The sequence below is a fragment of the Pristiophorus japonicus genome, chromosome 17, assembly GCF_044704955.1.
Source record: "Pristiophorus japonicus isolate sPriJap1 chromosome 17, sPriJap1.hap1, whole genome shotgun sequence".
Taxonomy (NCBI): Eukaryota; Metazoa; Chordata; class Chondrichthyes; family Pristiophoridae; genus Pristiophorus; species Pristiophorus japonicus.
Genome location: NC_091993.1, coordinates 109,956,057 through 109,979,351, shown reverse-complemented (window position 1 = coordinate 109,979,351; position 23,295 = coordinate 109,956,057). Strand labels below are relative to the sequence as shown.

The window sequence follows — 23,295 nt, the reverse complement described above, 5'->3', positions numbered from 1 at the left end:
CATCATACATCGGGTACGATTTCGCACTCCAGCATTGACCTGATTATTTCATAGAAATCAAAAGCCATTGTGTTGTCTATTTACAAACCAAGTCATTGTAAGCCAGACAGAATACAAATGTACCTCTTTGTCCCGCATGAAAAATGATATGAATATTGGTCTCACTACAGTCCCCTGCACAAAACATTCTGCAGGCAACAGACCAATTCACAAGGCAGTGTGGAGTTCTGGGAACTGTACTGTCATTAGAACATTTTGCCTCCAGCACACTAGGGACGCATTGTTTGCTCTCTCGTGCTGGGGAGCGGCAGTAGTTGTTAGCAAGAGTTGTCTCGAGTCACACATTTAAAGCAAGGTTTGGGTCCTGTTCAAATGGCACCAACACTTTTCATCTCGAAGGGTTGCCAAGTGTGGGACAGCTTTAATCATCATTATTGTTTAAACATAGGGGAATATAAATGCTTGACAATTTTTGTGAGACTCTTATTTCAATGTGATATGTCATGGAGGGCTACAAATTACCCACAATCCCCCGCACGGCAGGACCGCTGCCTCAGGCCAGTCGGGAGAGGTGGAGCAAAGCTGGAACGATCAGCTTGAGTCGCTCCATCTGATTTTAAAACATTAAGAAATGTTAGAAGAAAAGGCCACCAAGCCCGTCCCCTTCACAAAACATGGGCAATTTGCCCTATCAACCGTACCCTGAAGGGAGGGAATCAAACAGCCATCGGCAAAAGTCCAAAGAGGATATTTGATCGAGTTGTTTAAAATCATGAAGGGTTTAGATAGAGTAATAAAGGGAAACTGTTTACAAAGGCTGAGGGCTCAGATTCAAGGTGATTGGCAAAAGAAGCAGAGACGACACGAGGAAAAACTTTTTAACGCAACGAGTGGTTAGGATTTGGAATGCACTGCCTGACAGGGTGGTGGAGTCCGATTCAATAGTAGCCTTCAAAAGGGAATTGGATAAATACTTGATGGAGAAAAGAATGACTGGACTATGGGGAAAGAACGGGTGAGGGGGACTAACTGGATTGTTCTGCGAAAGAGCCGGCATTGGCTCGAAGGGACGAATGGCCTCCTTCTGTGCTGTACTAGTTTATGATTGTACGAAATATTCTGTGACGCTCCTCCCCTACTCCCAAAGATAACTGAGCAACATTGCAGTATATTAATTCAACCTCACGACCCACACAATTCATCTCTGGCCGGTTACATTTCACAGATAACACAACCATGATCGTAAACAGTACAGGAACCAATGTCCCTGAATTTGTGGTTGGGGGCTTCCCGCAAGGAAATGCCTCCGCAAATAAAATGTCCGCGCACCTGGTGGTCCAGGAGGTCCTGGTCCGAGGTCCTGGGGCTCTCCGGGTAGAGACCCACGTATCCCAGGTGCATGCGGTTCACAAGCGCCCCTAGGATCACATGGGCCGGCCCAACAAATGGCAGAAGGGAATCCCCATTCATGCTTATGGGGATTCCGTACGTATGGAAACCCTGTAAGTACGAATCGGAATACCCTAAAAAATACATCTACACTTCAAATAAAATGTTTTTAAAAACATCATATATTTAAAATGCCATTTAATTAAATATTTAAAACAAAAATTGATTTTTAAAAAAAAATAAATGTACATGTTTTAAAGGGGCTTAAATTAAACTTATCTTATTTCACAGGTTTTTAAACGTAAAAATTATTGATAACATTTTATTTTTCTGGGAGGCCCTTTTCCTGGGGATGCAGATGATTGGACAAGAGAATTCTTTTCAGATCGCAAGTTCCGGGCTTTAGCGCATGCATAGCGCCTGCCTGCACCCTGAACTTGCGGGGTCACTACGGGCACATTGCACCTTGGCACACCCCGAGAGGCCGCAAGTTATGGCCCATTGCCTCTTTAGAGCATTTGATCTTCCGTGCTTATTCTTATAATATTCAACCCTGTTCTTAAAAATGTATTGACCCAGCTAGTTATTGATCTTACCATTTAGTTGTACAGGTTTAGAGTTAAAATTTAAAATTGAATCTTTTGATTTCTAATCAGAGCCATTGGAAAGTTGCAGGAGATTATGGAGAAATTTCCTCATTTCTTGCAAAGAAGTTATGGGTTATTGGGGATGTGTATCGGTAATCTCTATTGAAGAGTAGAGAGGTTTTTGCCCTCCTCCAAGTTCAGGGTTATTCTTCTCTACCCCCTCCCCCAGCGCCCTCCCCTCCCCCACTTCCCCCCACTTTACAGTCGGGGTGGGATGGGGGAGGGGCGGTGCTTTTGCAGCAGAGCACGATATCTGTGGGGTTTACAGATAAAAGGTGGCTATGCTTTTCCAATTGCCCTGCTTATAATTTATTTTTTTTCTATCCCAATATTAATTATGCTAACTGACTGAATGCTTTCAGAAAATGGTCAATAATCACGTCATTTTTTTGTTCATTGTCCACACATTTTTCAAGATTCCTGTTTGATTGTACATTATCTTACATTAGTGTTTATATCATGTCTTCTTGCAGTCGTCTTGAGAGCAGTATTGACAAAGGCCGATGAACTAACTTCCCCTTACCTAGGGAATGGTTTGTAATATGCAGCCATCTTGAGAGGAGGAAAAATGACACTGGCCCGTCCTGACAAAGATGATCCTCCTAGTTGCTTTTAATATTGCAATTATTTTTCTATTTAGGAATATTTTTGTGCAGAGTCAATTCCACATTACACCAACCCAGTAATGAACTGTTTACCATTTTAACCTTTGAAGTGTGGGATTTATCGTTTGCCATACTGACTATACGGAGGAGGTTTGTAATTTATAGTAAAGTCTTGTATAACAAATGTGTTGACGATTTTGCTGTAGGGAGCGAACACTGGTAAGCATCCCCCGTGACATTCATTTTCAGTAGGAGAAGGGTTAAATTAGACTGCAGTTTCCTCACTTTATCACTCGGGAATGAGGAACACTCCATTTTGATTTAATGCCTCCAATCCAGTTTGTTTTTTGGCCTACGGTATGGTGTGCTTGTATGTGGATACCAATCCTTCAGGATGCTCCTGATACTCCTAATCATTTGCAGGCCACCAGTCAGACAAGAAGTGCAGGTATTCTTTCTGGCAAGCTTTAAATATAGCACTCAGCTGTATTTATAATTATGACATTGTTATTACCCATAAAACACAGGGGTATATTTTACAACCAGCACTGTTCCCATATGAACACCTAATACGATCGTACTAATTCCCTCTGTGTATTGCTTAACACAGGCATTAACTCAGTTGCTGCCTGCACTTAAAAACCACACAGAAAGATTTACTAAAGAGTGCATTAGTTACTGGTGCAGGAACAGCGGCAGTCAAAAATTATAGGCCCTGAAATTCGGTCAGAGGCTTTCTGTGGACGAACGCCTCCGGCCAAAATTTCACTATGACTGTACCTGGTAGTCCCAGAAGCGCTTTGGATTCCGGTCGGAGGCCTTCTTTCCCTGCGCTTCGCAGCGCGTCCACGTCTTCTCGATACAGACGGAGAAGCTGGAGTCACGTGGGCCTGGACCACCAATCACTGTGTAGTATTCTCATCGATAGTAATGGGAACTCCAATTTTACGAGGTCCCACTACTATCAATGAGAATAAACCTCGAAAACTCCCAAACACAGCATAATAAATGTTTAAAAACACCACACATATTTAAAATTAATTGAAATGAAAGCTAATTAAATGTTTTAGAAAAAATATATATTTGAGGGATTTTTTTCTTAATGTGTTTTAATAGGGTTTAAAATAAACTTACCTCAGTGGACAGGGTTTTTATTATAAAAATGTGTAATTACATTTTATTTTTATATGTTTTAGAACTTTTACATTGGTAAAAGTAGGCTATGCGCCTGCTTTTACCAGGCGTAAAGGTTTCAAGGACATTCGCTGCGCAAATAGCGTAATCTCGCCCACGCGAATGTCCTTGCTGTGGGGATGCGGAGGATCTGTCAAGACATACCTTGACAGATTGGAAAAGCCGGTTTTTGGCGTATGCGCATTGCGTGCCAAAAAATGGCTTTTGTGAGGCCTCACCGGGTCCATACATATTCCATACGGACCCGGCAAGGCCGGAATTTGAGGGTCATAGCCTCTCTCTTGCTTATAATTTATAAACTGGAATTATGTTTTGGTTTGTATATCTAAAAGTATTGCTACATGTCTTGCAGGCGGTGTATTCAATGGCATCTTTCCCCTTCCCTCAAGTGGTTGAACTGAGAGAGAAGTACAGTCTTGCCCCCTTCCAGGCAAAGGTCACAGCCTCAAGGTATTTTCCCTACATGCTAAAAAGTAGAACATGCCTCATTTCAAAGCTTTCCACTGCAGAAATGTGATGACTTTATTTCACTTCCCTTACAGCTGCCACTTGAAAGAAACTCTATGTAAGAGCAAAGCATCGAATGGGGCTGATGGAACCTGTACCGTGCTTTCTGCAGTGGACTACCCATGTGCACATAATCCACCGAGCTGTCAGAAGACAGGTAACAGGGCAATAATATTCAGCTCTTTTACTTACTGTGGCCATAGTGGGAAAATTCTGAGGAGGGCAAGAGAAGAAATGAAGGAGGAGAATGTCAACAATCAGAGAAACCACGGGGGCAGATTGGCAATATCAGTGCTGCAGGAAATGGTTTGGGGAGTGAGCTACGTGGGTAAGAGAGAGAGAGAGAGAGAGAGATGGCTGTGCTGAAAAATAGATGTCAAAAGTACCAGAATAAAAGCCCCTCCCTATCTCTGTAATCTCCTCCAACCCCACAACCCCCCGAGGTGTCTGCGCTCCTCTAACTCTGCCCTCTTGAGCATCCCTGATTATAATCGCTCAACCATCGGTGGCCGTTTCTTCTGTTGCCTTTTAACTGAATTCTTATTTACACATACATTCTATAAAATATATATCTTAGATACATAGGCTCTGAAATTCCAGGTTGGTTCTACCAATCTCTCAGCAGGAGACTGGCAGAACATTTTGAATTTCAGGGCCAAATACTAGCCTTATCAAATCTTTTTATTAGTAATTTAAAAAATAGGAGATCATTCTGTGTGTATTATTAGAAATCCTGCATAGGAAATGCAATTCCTGTCTTACTTTCTGTTTTCCTAAATTTGGTCAAGTTTTTCCATTTGCATTACCATTGATAATTGTGATGTCAACCGTTCCCATTCAGTTTTTCTATGTCAACTGTCACGACGTGGTTGCAGTCACTGGCCAATAGGTGGCTATGTGGAGCGAGATTTGAGTTTCCCAACTCTGTCATCATCTTGATATATTAAAAAAAATTATATTCATCAATTGACTGGGAAAGAACAGGGGCAATTTACTATAAGATTTACCCCTAACTCGTTTATTTTGGCTGGGACATGCGTGGTGAAATTGAACATCTTGTCATCTTGTACATAGAAACATAGAAAATAGGTGCAGGAGTAGGGCATTCGGCCCTTTGAGCCTGCACCGCCATTCAATGAGTTCATGGCTGAACATGCAACTTCAGTACCCCATTCCTGCTTTCTCGCCATACCCCTTGATCCCCATAGAATCTATACATCCCCATACATCTATGGGCTCAATTTTCCTCAAAGCCGTTTTTTGGCGTACTTGAAGAATTACGCCCGTTTTCTGGGGCTCAACTACACCAAAAAAAAATCAGCCAACATTTCCTGTTTGAATTGTTGAGTTTGGCGTCACCTAGCCTGTCCTTTAGCTTTGGGGGTGGAGCCTAAGATCTGTGCCAAAAAGATCGGGTTGCCAGGGTAACGAGGGACACACTGCGGGCTGAGGCTGGAAAATGAAACATACAACACATTCTGGCCAGCTCACAGCAACCTGCACAAGCACCTTACACATTGCAGCAGCTTACCAGCATTAAATTATTAAAGTGTTTATGCCAAAAGTCTATCCCACCTCCCCCCCCCCCCCCCCCCGCCCCCTCCTAACCCTGGCCAAAAGTTTTCCCCCTGCCCTCCCGATGCCGGTTGCCGCTGCCAGCCCTGGCCGAAAGGTATCCGGGTGCCACTCCTAACCCTGGCCGAAAGGCCTCCCTCCCTCTCCCTCTCTGCTGCTGCTGTCCTGGCCGTGGAACTGCATCTGCTGCACTGATTCTCTTGCCTGTGCCGATTTTGTTAACTGCCCAGAAGGTTTTTCCACAGCGGTCACATACACCATCCTCAGAAAAATTGCTGTAAATCAGAGCTGGCCAAACTTGCTTAAATGGCCAGAATTGGCGTGGGTGGCAGGTTACACCCCCAATGAGGTAAAAAAAATTGTAGCCTAAAAAAAAATCCTACCTAAGTGAATTACGCGAGCGCAGAAACTATGAAGAAACTTGGAGATTTTAATGTACTCTTTTTTATTAAAAAAAACGGTGCAGGCCAAAAAAACGGCGCAGATAATTTGAGGAAAATTGAGCCCATGTATGTACTATCTGCAACTCTGCAGGAATGTTACTAGCTATTGCTTATATATCTCCTCAAGTGATTTGGCTGCAATCGGTTCTTGATTATATAAAATATAAAAAAGATGGGGGCCTTCCATCTTGGATGTGCTATTTCTGACGTGACCTCATGTCCCTTACAGCCTATTATCATGATCTGCTCACTACTATCACATGATCCTGGGGCACTGCAGGGTCAACCAAATCTGGGTTCTGCTACGCTTTATTTTTGTACTATTGAATTATTTTCAAGTACGAGTTGATCCACTGTGTTGTTACTCATGGGTGGTCCAGAGTCTGAGCAGCTTTGCTTATCTACATTTAACCAGGCTTTTCTCTTTACTGCTGTGTCAGCCGTGGCTCAATGGGTGGTTCTCTTGCCTCTGAGTCAGAAGTTGGGGGTTCAAGTCCCAGTCTAGGACTTGAGCATAAAAATCTAGGCTGACACTCCAGTGCAGTACTGAGGGATTGCTGCACTGTTAGAGATGCCGTCTTTCAGATGAGGCCCCGTCTGCGCTCTCAGGTGGATGTAAAAGATCCCATGGCATTATTTTGAAGAGGAGCAGGGGAGTTATACCCGGTGTCCTGGCCAATATTTATCCCTCAATCAGTATTACTAAAAAAACAGATTATCTGGTCATTACCACATTGCTGTTTGTGGGAGCTTGCTGTATGCAAATTATATAGCATCTTTAACATTTCCTACATTACAACAGTGACTACACTTCAAAAGTTCTTCATTGGCTGTAAAGTGCTTTGGGACGTCCTGAGGTTAAAGGCGCTATATAAATGCATGTCTTTCTTTACTTCTCAGCTTTTTTCTGTGGGGACGTGGTTTAAATAAGTACATTTTGAAGTTAATTAGAGGCTAGTTGCTTTTGCTGAGGGGTGTTGCAATATATTGACATCGGATTGTAACTCTCATCATCAGCAGTTAAGTGATGCTTCCTCTTTAAAGATTGTGATGCGTTGCTATTTTATGAATATTGCATTTGAGCCAATCAAATCAGAAGGAAGTGTGACACGAATTTTGCATGTGGGGTGAAGTTTAGCACTTCCAAGTGTGGTACCTTTGAGGTGTGACAGACATGCACCAAATGCAGACTTTTGATATACAGTTAATGATCACAGTATATAATACTGAAAATTCAGTAAAATGCTGTATACTCAAGGGAAAAAAATAATTATTTCTGTATATTTTGGCCCCCTGTCTTTCACTAGCTCAAAGTGAAAAGCGAAAAAGTAGCTGTAATATTGCCAAGATGGTTCAAGCCACAGCTGGTGAGAATGTATTGCAGCCTCAGATGGTGTTAAACAGTGCAGAGAAAATGGCAACACATACACCCATGTTGAAGCAACAGTACTCAAAAATGACCAAACGCCAGCAACAAAACCAGCACCTGACCCCCAGACATGGTAAGGTGCTATATACCTCACAACCATTAACACTTGTAAAATATTGTCACAACTGTGAAATTTAGGTACAAAATATCCTTGATTCAGATCTGATTGAATGGATTTACATCAAATTTAATATGCAAAGATAAAATGATTCATTCATTGTGTTTTTTCAAGTATACTTTTCCAATATGTGAAAATTGTTATTTTCTGTTTGTTAGTGCTGAGCACTAACAAACAGAAAATTTAGTTGTAATTTAACAACTAAAGAGTCTATCTGTTGAACATAAAAATTAAGTTAACTCAGATTGGAAACAGAATTTGCAGTCGATGGTGTTTCCAGCACAGCAGTGACTGATCTACTGTACATCAAGGCTGCAAGCAATGTTCCTGCTAAGCTGCGCATGCAGTCATTTGCAAGGTCCCGCGCAGACTACTCACTGGCTTTTACATTGTGAATATTGCGCATGCGTAGAAACTTAAAGGGACCATGCACTAAAAGGAACAGGCAAAGTGCATCTTACCGGGAACATTGGCTGCATGCTGACCTCGCCCTATATTTTCATATTCAGGACATAGCGCATGACACGCTGGGAGTGTGCGGAGGTCATACGGGTGGGACTTTCAGTACCAGCAGCTCTTAAAGGGTGGGGGGTAGAATGGCTGAATTCACCAATCAAAAGTCTCTGCAGCGGGAGTGGAGGACAGGTCTGCCCAGCAATAAAGAGTGCCATCAGAACAATATAGATGGAGGTGACAGAGTGCGTAAATAGTTTCTTCTGTAACCCAAACCTGGGAACAGATGAAGAGACATTTTCTGGCCTATGCAAGTTATCCAAAGTTAATGGAGTCCTCCAAAGAAAAATTAGTACTTTGCAGTGACGGGGGGAAATAATCGAACAGGATTTAGTATTTCATTAGATCTGCAAAGGTTTTTATTTTTGCTGCAGCAATATAAAGGGAAGTAAAAGATGTTGCAGAAACCGCACTGGACCAGGGTTGTGGTTTCAAACTGGGAGGCTGTTGAGATGGGGATTTCCAGACACTATTGAGCTAAACTTCAGCTTCAAAGAGAAAAAGCAGGTGGAAGTTCAACGTTTAGGTTGGATGTTTTCTGCAGATCAACCAAATTGCACACACGGTTCAACAGTGTCCATGCCTGCTGTCTGCCACTAGATGTCGCTGCAGTCACTACAGTCTGTTCCCGAGACCACTGCATTTTATTCACTTACCAGGAACTCAAGTCAAAAGTTAATAACTTTCCCTTGTAGGATTTTGGTGTGTTTTAATTTTGGTAGAGGATTTCCTACTACAGATTTTTTTTTTAATGTCATATAATTGCACCTTTTTTTGCATATTTTGATATTAAATACATATAAATTAAGGACGAGATTTAGCACGAAAGTCAAGGGTTGATCTGGCCTGATCCTAGAGCAAGTTAAAGATAGGAAGCTAAGCTGATTTATTTAAAAAAATTATCCCCCCCTCTCCCCGCCCCAGCCCATCCCATCCAAGGATGCTTAGAGATATCTGAGGCCTTTTAGCTGCTGACTTTCATCTTGGAGGACTAATATCTAACTGCAAACCTGAGAGGCACTTGCATTTCCTCCTCATTTGACCAGCAGGGAAGGGGCCTGTACCGTGGGTAGTCTGGGCCATAGTGATGGAAATACTGCCCATCCTCGGCCTGAATCGAAGCAGCTGTTTACTGCTGAGATAGAGGGTTGGGCAGGAAAATATGGCTCCCTCATCTTTTTTTATCATTAGTCTGCATCTCAGATGTTTAGTAGAACGTCTTGATTAGCAAAGCTTGGTGGTTCATAGAATTACATAGAATGTACAGCACTAAAACAGGCCATTTGGACCAACTATCTGCTCTATCTGTTCCCCTTAATATTCTGAAAACTTCAATCAGATCATCCCTTAACCTTCTAAATTCTAGGGAATTTGTGTAATCTCTCCTCGTAACTTAACCCTTGTCGGGTATCATTCTGGTAAACCGACGCTGCACTCCCTCCAAGGCCAATATATCCTTCTAAGGTGTGATGCCCAGAACTGTTCACAGTGCTCCTGGTGTGGTCTAACCAGGGCTTTGTATAGCTGCAGCATGACTTCTACCCCCTTTGTATTCTAGTCCTCTAGATATAAAGGCCAGCATTCCATTAGCCTTTTTGATTATTTTCTGTACTTGTTCAGAACATTTTAATGGACCCCCAAGTCTCTTTAGACACCCACTGTTTTTCGCTTTTCGCCGTGTAGAAAGTACCCTATTCTATCCTTATTAGGCCCAAATTGGATGCCCTCATATTTGCCTACATTGAAATCTATTTGCCACAGTTTTGCCTATTTACTTAATCGATCAATATCAGTGTAATTTTATGCTTTCATCTACACAGCCTACAATGCCACCTATCTTTGTTTCATCAGCAAATTTTGATATATGGCTTTCTATCCCATCATCATAAGTCGTTAATTAATACTGTGAATAGCTGAGGCCCCAGCACAGATCCCTGCGGGACACCACCGATTAATATATAAGGTATGTTTCTTTCTTTGCAGGTAGCAATGATTCTTGCTCTCCTGGTACACCACTTCATTCGAAAAAGTCCAAAGTCATAAATCGTTTCCTTGGTGGCAGAAAGCTAAAGAACAGCAACAAAAGCAAAAGCAACCGAGTCCACCACACTCCAAGTCCCAGGACGCCTCAGCCCATACAGAAAGAACAGAAAAATCGGCTAGCTGTCCCCTGGTGTTCTCAAAAGAGAGTCCCCCGGAAAGGTTTGGCCAGGAATCTGAAGGCTCTGTCAGGCTGCAGCGACACAGTCGGCCTACTCGAAGACCAGACCGACAGCACAAAAGCTGAAAACGGCAAAGTCGATGGCCAAGTCCATATGGTAACAGAAGAGAGGGGGAAATCTCCCCAAATGCGTTGGGAAGCTAAAGCGAAATATAGTGAACAATTGGCCATCCTGCTGTCTGAAAAAGAAGGGGACAATCTGGCAGGGGTTGAAAACCTGTTCAAGACGCTTCAAATAGGAGAGCAAATCCATTCTTTAAAGACAGAGGGATCTAGCAACAAGCCTGGGGTCTATGACTGTTCTGCAGAATCGAGGAAGGATCGGTTCAAAAACAAGAATTTCACAGCTCTGTCTGATGTGAAAGCGAATCCCATAAACACTATTCCACTTGTACACCTCTCTGGAAAGTCTCTTAGAACAAAGAATTTAGGATTACATGGATCATGCAGCAACATCAATAAATGATTAAGAAAAGAAATGCTACTGACATGGTGAGGGGAGGGCGGTGTGGGGGGTGGGGAAAGAACGATGAATGCATCTTATTTCACAATCGCCTATTGCCCAACAAGCTGATTATTAAATGTGAAGTATTAATGATGGTTACTTTGCACAAATGGTTTGGCATAAATTGAATATTTTTGCCACAAAGCAAATGACTGTTATGAGCTTAAAAGTATATCAGTCCCATGTGCCAGAAACGTCATTTACTTTGTGATGAAGTCACTTTACAGACTGTTAGTGTGTGTGCCCATTGTGAATCTCTGATATTTGTGCAGTGCTAGGGTGCCTTTGAAAGTGCCAGCTGTGGCTCAGTGGGTAGCACCCTCGCCTCTGAGTCAGAAGGTTGTGGGTTCAAGTCCCACTCCAGGAACTTGAGCACAAAATTCAAGACTACCACTCCAGTGCAGTACTGAGGGGATGCTGCACTGTCGGTGGTGCCGTCGCTCAGATGAGATGTTAAACTGAGGCCCTGTCTGCTCTCTCAAGCGAATGTAAAAGATTCCAGAACACTCCCCAAGAGCAGGGGAATTATTCCTGGTGTCTTGGCCAATATTTACCCCTCAATCAACATCACTAAAACAGATTATCTGGTCATTATTGCAATATGGCTGCTGTGTTTTTTACATTACAACAGTGACTACACTTCATTGGCTGTAAAGTACTTTGGGATGTTGTGAAAGACGCTATATAAATGCAAGTCTCTTTTTCTCTCTGTGTAGGAGTCTCTAAAAACTTCACACTTTGTTATTGCCTAATTATCATAAGCATGTCTAATAGCAATGACTAAATCATTCTCCATTCAAAACTGATTTTATGATTAAGAACAAAACCAATAATACTCATTTGGAACTTCCAATAATATCGCCAATTCGTGGTAAAGATCTGTTAATTATTTTTTGAAATTATACGTTCAGATATTTTTGTTTCAAATGCTCGCCACTTAAAAGAAAACTTTTCACATAATCAGATAAGGCAAAGAAATCCGGAGGTGGATGGTAGAAACTTTCTAACCAATGCACTTCACATAAAAGCACTTAACGCAGTAGTTAATCAGTGGATCAACCTCCGCATTAAAACAGCGCAGAGAGGAACTTAGTACGAGCATGATGGATGTTCATAAGGGCACAACATTGGCCACTAAATCTACCATTGCCTTCCCCAGTTTGAAGGACATACTTATAGAAAATAAAAACCTGCCCGATAACTTTACCTCAATAACTTGCTCATCCTGTTTTGTGACTTGATTTGTTTTACAACAGATACACCACGAAAGGTCAACCGCACTAGTCGTTGCTTGTTACTTTTAAAGCTGACCTGACATTTAAGGGGTGGAATTCCTCTTTTAATGAAAAACAGGATAAATGCTTGTTTGTCTCCATATTTAGCAGACTGTTAATGAAATCACAGGAACATGCAGCTTTGAAGCTTGTTATCTTAGTGGGTGTTCATTACAGAAAAAAGTAGCCCCATTCTCCTGTTTTCATTACCCGCAATTCCAGGCCTCAACACCAATGGGTAAATATTGACTATGCTTATTTTATCCTTGCACATAACCATTATTTGCACGTCAGATTAAAATAGATGACAGTATTCTACATCTCAATTCAGATTTGTTTAATTTAGATTATCTGATGATCCAAATCTATTTTAACACTAAATTCCCACGTTGCTGTGCATTTACATTGCTTAATTCAAATGGAAATTATTGCACAAAAAGCAGCTTTTAATTATCAGGTGTATGTCATTGATGTGAATGACAGGAAACTGGAACTTTTATAAGACTGGCATATAAATGGGTATCACTATTTATGGAATACGCTGAGAGCAGAATGATTAGCAGCTTGGAGTCATTACGGTACATTTTCTGATTGCCGCTGTTTTGACACTAACATTTAATAACTAACCGAAAGCAACTGGGATGAGCAAAAATGTGAATTCAATTAATTTTCACTCCAATTAAGTGCAGTGATGACTTGATACTCTAATCACACATGTTGGAATTCCAAATATATTAGACGAACAAATCAAATTGATTAGGTACACAGTAATTGCATTTCAGAATAACAATCTAAAGTGATAACCTTTCCTTTTTTTTTTACAACCCCCCCCCCCGAACTTTTTATTTTTATTTTTTAATTCTTTTTCTGTTTCCCATGGCAGCTGGTAATTATTTCACCATTCACACCCTATGTAGATTCATTTTTTGTTTCCTAACTTGTGCCATTACCATCTCAATTTGGCCCATCATCCCTTTGTCTCTCAAATCTCTCCTGCCTTCCACCCTATCACAGACCTTCCCTTTTCTTCTTTCTGCCCCTCCCCCTTTCACTGCCCCTTCCACTTCCTTAAGAATCTGTTACATTTTGAACTTTTGCCAATTCTGACGAAGGGTCATTGACTTGAAACGTTAACTCTGTTTCTCTCTCCACAGATGTTGCCTGACCCGCAGTATTTTGTTTTGAGCCACTATTTTGGTTAGCTTTGCACTGTGTGATTTCTATCCCAAGTACTTGAGCACTTTGAACTTTGCCACTCTCCCTTTGAGGACCGTGCAATATTCTTGTGCATCAAGGTAAATAAAGACAACGGGATCCAAATGAATATTTTTTTAATGTAATCAAAATAGATTTTTTTTGGCAGTTTGCAGGGACCATTGTACTTTTTCTATATGGCAAACATTATTTGTAATGTTGTACGGGCAAATAAATCGGTTCGTGCACTGTCTGTGGGGAGGGGAGGCCATTTTGGTGACACAGAATTTCACTTTATTCATCGTAAAGTGTGTATGAAGAAAGTAAGAAGAATTTATATAGCGCCTTTCACGACCACCGGACTTCTCAAAGCCCTTTACAGCCAAAGAAGTACTTTTGGAATGTAGTCACTGTTGTAATGACAAGGTCTTTCCTTCAACCACTCCAGGGAAAGCACAAAAGTCACTTTATGAAAGAAATTTATTTTTAACTTGTTTTAAAGAGCTGTTATCCCAATCGTAGTGCAAGAGCTCAATGTAATGTCTGTTAATTTACGGAATAGGAATCTTACTTAAAAATAGAGGGCGGATTGGCCCTCTAATTTAGCTGTAGTGTCCTTGGCTAGTCTGGGCATCTGGCATCGTAAAAATGAAATACTATTTTAAAAATTCAGTCAGCATAGTTTTTTAAATGATCAGTTCTGCGGGAAAATACTGAATACTGTTTCAGGTGATTCTTGTGACTTGTGACGATAATTTCCCATTATGTTTTGTTTCTACGCAGCTCTTAATCTACTCCAAGATTAAACAAAAAAAAAATTCTGCTTATTTTGTACTTGCACAGGTTTCTTAATGAAGACTGTTTAGTATGGACTGCAGCCCAGTCCCTGGGCGATCTCAGTGGAGAGGTGAACTGGCTGTGTGTGCATCTTATCCTTTCATTCAGTGGATACTGGTTGAGAAGTGGGCAGCCATCTGCTGCATAGAGCAGCTACCACTGCCATCTGGAACAGGAGCAGCTGCAGAGATGAGTCGCCAAAGTTTAAGAACATTACAGGCTGCAGTGAGGATCTGTTACTGCGGATGCAGTGCTGCAGGGGACTAATCGAAGGAGAGACAACAGCTGCTACAGGGGACTTAGAGTAGGGGAAAGAGCAGCTTACTGTGGATATTTGGACTTTGAGAGAGTGCCTGCTGTGGGGTACCCAGACCTGATAGGGGAGTAGCATTTCTAGACATGTTGTACATGTGTTGGAGTAACTACTGCTTGTGTAAAGTAAGCATCTTTTACTTTCTAAAATCCAACATTAAATTACTAATAGTATTCTTTTCTGTGATATTTGAGTTTGCGTTGCAAGGAATGTAACCCAATGTTCTGGTATTACCATTGAGTGGGTGGGCTACAGTATGCTGACAAAATGTGTGCTTTAGCGGTTCGACATCCAGCTGAGTTTAAGTTAAGAGTTTCAATTAGGATCTGTGGCTGGTGATTTACTCCTCCAGCACAGTGCTATTAAACGTATATTATTGGAATCTAATTTCAAATGTTATTTGGTGCATAACACAATAGAACATGATTGCCAAGTGCTGCGGATGTAAGAATATTCTTTGGCTTCATAAACTTCTGGAATTCTAATTAAACACTTGGAACCTGATTTATATTTTTAAAGCTGAGACAACACAAATGGTTATTTTGAAAGTCTGAGAGAACATACACTGCTCCAAAAGTTGAATAAAAGTCATGACTGTTAATAGATGCATGCTTTCTTCCTACATTAATTATGTATTCCTTAGTAAATTTGTTAATATTAATGTCACTTATAAATATTGGTGCATGCAGTGGAAGAGATTCTGTGTACAATTATGTTAACAAATCTTAGAATGCATCAAGCATTTTCACCAAAGCGATAAGATACTGCTATTTCTGACACGATTAATTACCAACATCAAATAGCAATCAAATCTTAACAGCATCTCTTTCACTTATGTTGCCCCATTGTATAGGACTTTCTGTTGAAAGTTGAGAGCTGAACAGCAATTTCCCACAAACTAGTACTTTCCAAGTAACTAGTGCCTTTGTGTTGAAAATGCCAATTTAAGGGATAACTACCAACAAATCTAGGTGTTACAAAATAGGTAAACATTGCACATGTTTGTCAGTAGATTTCATAAAGAAATAAAAAAAAATATTTCTGCTCAATCTTACAGATCTAGCCATGATATGCCATTTTGCACTCTATTGCTTTCCTTTATGTTATCAAAAGGTAAAGTGAACTCAAGTTATATATGGGTCAACAAGAAATAAATGTGCTGTGGAACTGGATGCCCAAACCTTCTAGAATACTGTCTGCTCATCTATGGGATGTGTGTTTGAAACTCAGTCCAGAATAACTAAAAACTTCCTCTGTTGGGCAGATGTTGATGATCCCCAGTGAACTGATTCTGGTAACCTCAACCCTTTTCCATTAGTCAGGAATCTAGAACAAGATCTGTTTGAAAAGATACCACCGCATTCTTGAGTGTGCTCTTCTAATATTTGAACTGCAGCATATTGTTGGAGCAACATATTATATTGTCTATGATCTGTTCCATACTTGACTAAGACCTGTTTAATGCTACTAGTAAGCATATCTTCCATTTCCTAGCCTTCACCTCAATTATATAAGCACATAAAGGGTAAATCTTCACCCATGTGGAAAATGTTCTATTCCAAAGGTCTTCACTTCCCCAACCCAACTATCATCACAGTATTCCGTCCGAGGAAGTAGGAGGTAATGACATAAACAAGAGAGAAGCTCCTACCATCTAATACGGTCTTGTTTTCTCAGCCAACAAACAAACCAGAAACCAACTATCGGAGGAGGAAACACTACTGATAAACATTAGAGCACAAAACAGTAGGGCCAGTGTTGATGCAGGGAAACCAGGAGCCAGGATTAGACTCCTTACTGGAAAACATGGGAGAAATAAAAGACAAAATAAGTACTCGAAAGGATGAAGTAAGATTCCAAGAAGTCAAAAGTCTACATATAATTGAGAGGATATTCACCTGGAATGGAACAAAAAACATCTATAGGGGATTCATTCTCTTGATTTGTTGATCCAGATATCACCATAGAGAAGCAGCAAGCAGTACCTGATTAGGAGGTAAGCAGTTGGTAAGAAAGGCACAAAATCTAATCAACTTAAATGAAAATATATTTATCATTTGCAGAAATTTGAAAGAACTCAACCAAAAGCATCTGCGACTGTGGAAGTCAACACAAGTTAGAATATTGAGTGACGGTGCACACTAATGAGCAGGAACATATCTTTCCATGACATTTCACTAAATACGTATCCACCAGTTCTTGACCCAGCTGAGAATAAGCTGGTTCAGGGTTGAACATGTTTACACAATACAAGAGCACCACTATCTAGCAACCCTGTTTTCAGAGGCCTGCATTGTCTACTTATCCTTCTTCATCAAAGTAAAAAGCTAGTGAAACTACCTGCTCGGCAAGCAGCTTTTGGTTGGGACATAAAGACTGGAACACCAAAGATTAGCTTGAGGGGAGAAATTACCTAGAGTAGACACTGATTGCCAAAGACCAAATGAGTTTTGACAAGTTACTAATCGGAAGTAGACCCAGCTGGCTAATTCATCCTGTGAAAATGAGAGCAATTAAAATATGCTGTTGAGAAATCAGTTGTGTTATATCCTGGAGGTTTAAATTGATGGGATTGTCCTTCAAGGGTCATAAAACCATATTAAGGCCCCTAAGAGTAGGGACGAAAAGAGCTATTCACATGCCTTGGAAAGACACAATAAAAGTCAGTTTGTGAAGCATCGGACGTTAATAAGCCTGGGAACATATGCTACCGAACTAATCTAATGCTACTGGAAACCCTGAAGAGTCAGATAATAGGAGTATGTGGCCACTTTTAAATCACTTTCCTGAGCAGCTTCTCAGTTCTAGTGCAAATGGTGATATCCAGAAACAAATCTTGAGCAATGGTCTTCATCTTTGAAACCTTCCTGTGGACTTCATTTTGGAAAACCAACAGATCAATTTGGCCAAACACACTATATAATGCTCAAACAAGTGCTAAATCAATTAGTGCAGCACTGTACCTGTGAGGGGAAACTCAAAAAAGTACTAAGTATTGATTTTTAAAAACCCGAAAACCCAAAGCACAAGCCAGGAGAGGAAAATGTCGAGGCTAATCGTGAGGAAGGTGGCTGTCCTCATAATTAAGGAGCACTTTTCCTCTTTGGTTCTTGCCTTTTCGTTCTGTTAATTGGACCTGGATTAATTGGTGATACGAGGAAGAGAAAGAACAATTTAGAGGCTTTTTACAACTAAGGCATGGTTGAGAAAACCGTACTGCTTGTTAGAAAGTTTCTCAAGTTAAAAGTAACATCCTGCTGACATTTTACAATTTTAAAGTGCAAAGAAGTTTCAAGTTATGATTAAAGCAACATATATTACTTGAATTAAGGATAGTCAATGTAATATTAGGTCATTGATATATTTTGCATAGCAAGGTGTGATCTTCTGCGTATTTGATTTGTCAGACTGACTAGGATATTATAAGGGATTTTGTGGACCTGCATAATATGTCGATGAATACATTACTTCATAATGACATCAAAATGCATTTGATGTTGTCACTCTATTACTGACTCGTTGCTTATTTCATTTAACAGAGAAATTGCATTCATTGCTTTGTATGTGCAAGTTTGTAATCTGTTTCTTTGCAAAAATATAAAACAAATGTTTGATGTTGAAATGTAATTTCTGTAGGATTACTTAATAAATTACAATTGTGCCATCTGCAGAACATTATATTTATTCTAATTATTTTATCCAATTACTTTCATATATAAAGCTGTTCTCCACTGCCAACTTAAAAAGATCAAAACAAGTAAACCTAATTTAAAATAAGTTTTCCCTCTTTCTTCCTGAGATGATAAATCCTTCCTGTAAGATACTGCCTAGACGGTCTTGAACATGCTTATATTCCTGTGTTTCTATGTTGATATTTTACATATTGGAAAGGCTAAGTATCCCAGCATGTTTTTTCAACAGGCCAAAAAACCCTTGATGAGATCCAGCAAGCTATCAATCTACGACAATAGCTAGACTGAAAAGAATTTGAACAAGAAATGGCAGGGAGGTATAGAGTGCCTATCTGGTCAAGAAACCTTGTAATACCACAAAGGGAAAGATAGTTGTCCCTACTCTGTGCTAACGGAACACCTCTGGAAGTGTTCAGTGAGGAGTCAGGAAGGATATTAGATGGGGATATCTTAAGGCATTTGACACCTACCGAGAACATTTAGTGAAGAGGCACCATGGAGAATGTCCTGTTGCCGATTGACGGTGGGGGGGTTTTGAATTTTTCGTTGCGATCTGCTCCAAGCGAATACATCACTGTGTGGGTTCACGATGGGTGAATGTACCATCCGGGTGACCAATTATTGGAGGGGGACGAGGTGAGCTAAAGGGTAAATAAGAGTAAATACTGCATTACTACTGGTGCTACTACATTCGCTTATGGGGGTGTGAGCTGTCCTAGTAGTGCTTCTGCCTGACCCCTACCAGAATTACACGTGTGGGAGACCATACCCTTCTGCTGGTCCAAATTCACAATGTAACTAAGATCCAGATCATCATTTCACTGCAGGCAGAGGCTAAGCAGGTGCGGTGGCCTATGGGTTTCCGATTCCTTTACTATGCCTAAATCTTAAGGCTATTTTGGCCTGAACGCAGGTATCTACACAGGACCTGGCAGCAATGAAATAGGAAAATGAGGAGCTTCACAGGTGCGATCTCAAACAAAATGTGACACCGAGCCACATATGAGAGATTAGTCCAGATGGCCAAAAGTTTGGTCAAAGAGGTAGGTTTTAAGGAGCATCTTAAAGGAAGAAAGAGACCCCTGGAGGGAAGTCTCATTCCACTTTGCTTGGGAGTCAGCTCGGTCCTGAACACCCAATTTTCCACCACACAACTGCAGCATTGGCACAAAGATTAAAATTGCTTTGCACTAATACTAAAGATACTAATCTGTAGTTGTAAATGAACCAGTCACAGTATATCTGAGCGGCTAATGCTTAATGTTGCCACTGTTTCTAAATACAGTAGTGAGTTTGCATACTAAGGTTTGTATCCTAACAATATCTATCTTACAACCAGCAAGACAAACATATTATTGTTATTGATAATTATCTAATTCTCAACCGGCCGAAGGGACTCCAGGCCGGCGCTGAACCGGCCGAAGGGACCGAGGCAGCGGCATTCAATTCTTAAACTCCGAACCAACTTTTAATCAATTTTTAAACTTTTCATCAACTTTTAAACTTTTTAAACAATTTGGCAGAACTTTTAAAACTTACATTTTAGACTTTTAATTGAAATACTTTTAAATATCTATTATTGATCTACATTTTTGACTTTTTAACAACCTTTAGAAACTTTTTAAATTGGGGAGACTTATATAACCTATTATTGATTTACATCTTAAACTTTTTAACAACTCTTAGAAACTTTTTAAACAAAATTTGGAATCTTTATCAACTTTTAACTTTTAAAATAACTTTGGAAGTCACCTTCCTAATGCCTGCCCCCCAACCAAACCTCGGGCCATCTACCATTGTGGCACTACTCGGCGCCGAGCTTGCGGCCGACACTTCGCCGTAGGCAATTAGGCTCATAGAGCTGTGCCTGGTCTCCAGTTGTCTTGGACCCCCTTGCCACTGGACCAACACCTTGTTCAGCTAAGCCCGTGAGCTTGCCGGTGTGCATCGGCCACCCCACGTTAAAAGAACTCACGCACAGGCATCTTCCACTTCGTCAGTATGAGATTCGGGACCTGGAACGTGAGGACCCCAATAGACAATCCCAACAGTGACAGGCCGGAACGCCGCATCGCCATAGTTGCCCAGGAACTCAGACGCTTTGACATTGGCATCGCCGCCCTAAGCGAGACCTGGTGGGCAGGGGAAGGCCAGTTGAAGGAACATGGTGGAGGTTACACCTTCTTCTGGAAAGGGAAACCAGAGGCAGAACGCCGCTTTGATGGAGTCGGCTTTGCCGTCAAGAATGAACTGGTCGACTGCCTTAAAGACTCCCCCTGTGGGGTTAACGAACGCCTCATGACTCTTAGTATTACCCTATCCCGGAACCAATGTGCCACAGTCATCAGTGCGTACGCCCTACACTCGATGCAACATAGAAACATAGAAAATAGGTGCAGGAGTAGGCCATTTGGCCCTTCGAACCTGCACCGCCATTCAATGAGTTCATGGCTGAACATGCAACTTCAGTACCCCATTCCTGCTTTCTCGCCATACCCCTTGATCACCCTAGTAGTAAGGACTACATCTAACTCCTTTTTGAATATATTTAGTGAATTGGCCTCAACAACTTCCTGTGGTAGAGAATTCCACAGGTTCGCCACTCTCTGGGTGAAGAAGTTCCTCCTCATCTCGGTCCTAAATGGCTTACCCCTTACCCTTACACTGTGACCCCTGGTTCTGGACTTCCCCAACATTGGGAATATTCTTCTTGCATCTAACCTGTCTAAACCCGTCAGAATTTTAAACGTTTCTGTGTGATCCCCTCTCATTCTTCTGAACTCCAGTGAATACAAGCCCAGTTGATCCAGTCTTTCTTGATATGTCAGTCCCGCCATCCCGGGAATCAGTCTGGTGAACCTTCGCTGCACTCCCTCAATAGCAAGAATGTCCTTCTTCAAGTTAGGCGATCAAAACTGTACACAATACTCCAGGTGTGGCCTCACCAAGGCCCTGTACAACTGTAGTAACACCTCCCTGCTCCTGTACTCAAATCCCCACTATGAAGGCCAACATGCCATTTGCTTTCTTAACCGCCTGCTGTACCTGCATGCCAATCTTCAATGACTGATGTACCATGACACCCAGGTCTCGTTGCACCTCCCCTTTTCCTAATCTGTCACCATTCAGATAATAGTTTGTCTCTCTGTTTTTACCACCAAAGTGGATAACCTCACATTTATCCACATTATACTTCATCTGCCATGCATTTGCCCATTCACCTAACCTATCCAAGTCACTCTGCAGCCTCATAGCATCCTCCTCGCAGCTCACACTGCCACCCAACTTAGTGTCATCCGCAAATTTGGAGATACTACATTTAATCCCCTCGTCTAAATCATTAATGTACAATGTAAAGAGCTGGGGCCCCAGCACAGAACCTTGCGGTACCCCACTAGTCACTGCCTGCCATTCTGAAAAGTACCCATTTACTCCTACTCTTTGCTTCCTGTCTGCCAACCACTTCTCAATCCACGTCAGCACACTACCCCCAATCCCATGTGCTTTAACTTTGCACATTAATCTCTTGTGTGGGACTTTGTCGAAAGCCTTCTGAAAGTCCAAATACACCACATCAACTGGTTCTCCCTTGTCCACTCTACTGGAAACATCCTCAAAAAATTCCAGAAGATTTGTCAAGCATGATTTCCCTTTCACAAATCCATGCTGACTTGGACCTATCATGTCACCTCTTTCCAAATGCCCTGCTATGACATCCTTAATAATTGATTCCATCAATTTACCCACTACTGAGGTCAGGCTGACCGGTCTAAAATTCCCTGTTTTCTCTCTCCCTGCTTTTTTAAAAAGCAGGGTTACATTGGCTACCCTCCACTCCATAGGAACTGATCAAGAGTCTATGGAATGTTGGAAATGACTGTCAATGCATCCGCTATTTCCAAGGCCACCTCCTTAAGTACTCTGGGATGCAGACCATCAGGCCTTGGGAATTTATCGGCCTTCAATCCCATCAATTTCCCCAACACAATTTCCCGACTAATAAGGATTTCCCTCACTCTCCTTCTTACTAGACCCTCTGACCCCTTTTATATCCGGAAGGTTGTTTGTGTCCTCCTTAATGAATACCGAACCAAAGTACTTGTTCAATTGGTCTGCCATTTCTTTGTTCCCCATTATGACTTCCCCTGATTCTGACTGCAGGGGGCCTATGTTTGTCTTTACAAACCTTTTCCTCTTTACATATCTATAGAAACTTTTGCAGTCCATCTTAATGTTCCCTGCAAGCTTCCTCTCGTACTCTATTTTCCCTGCCCTAATCAAACCCTTTGTCCTCCTCGGCTGAGTTCTAAATTTCTCCCAGTACCCAGGTTCGCTGCTATTTCTGGCCAATTTGTATGCCACTTCCTTGGCTTTAATATTATCCCTGATTTCCCTTGATAGCCACGGTTGAACCACCTTCCCTTTTTTATTTTTATGCCAGACAGGGATGTACAATTGTTGTATTTCATCCATGTGGTCTCTAAATGTCTGCCATTGCCCATCCATTGTCAACCCCTTAAGTATCATTCGCCAATCTATTCTAGCCAATTCACGCCTCATACCTTCAAAGTTACCCTTCTTTAAGTTCTGGACCATGGTCTCTGAATTAACTGTTTCACTCTCCATCCTAATGTAGAATTCCACCATATTATGGTCACCCTTCCCCAAGGGGTCTCGCACAAGATTGCTAATTAATCCTCTCTCATTACACAACACCCAGTCTAAGATGGCCTCCCCCCCTAGTTGGTTCATCGACATATTGGTCTAGAAAACCATCCCTTATGCACTCCAGGAAATTCCTCCACCGTATTGCTTCCAGTTTGGTTGGCCCAATCTATA

General features: G+C 41.4%; 1 protein-coding gene across 1 annotated transcript in view; it reads left to right on the top strand.

The window, feature by feature from the left end:
- The window catches only part of LOC139228026 (TBC1 domain family member 30-like), a 103,574-nt gene extending 92,467 nt beyond the window's left edge, over window positions 1-11,107 (top strand). Inside the window, exons 9-12 of the mRNA XM_070859174.1 lie at window positions 4,188-4,285; window positions 4,378-4,499; window positions 7,668-7,862; window positions 10,404-11,107. Coding sequence (XP_070715275.1) covers window positions 4,188-4,285; window positions 4,378-4,499; window positions 7,668-7,862; window positions 10,404-11,107 — 1,119 coding nt within the window. The remainder of the gene's footprint in view (window positions 1-4,187; window positions 4,286-4,377; window positions 4,500-7,667; window positions 7,863-10,403) is intronic.
- The last annotated feature ends 12,188 nt before the right edge of the window (window positions 11,108-23,295 follow it).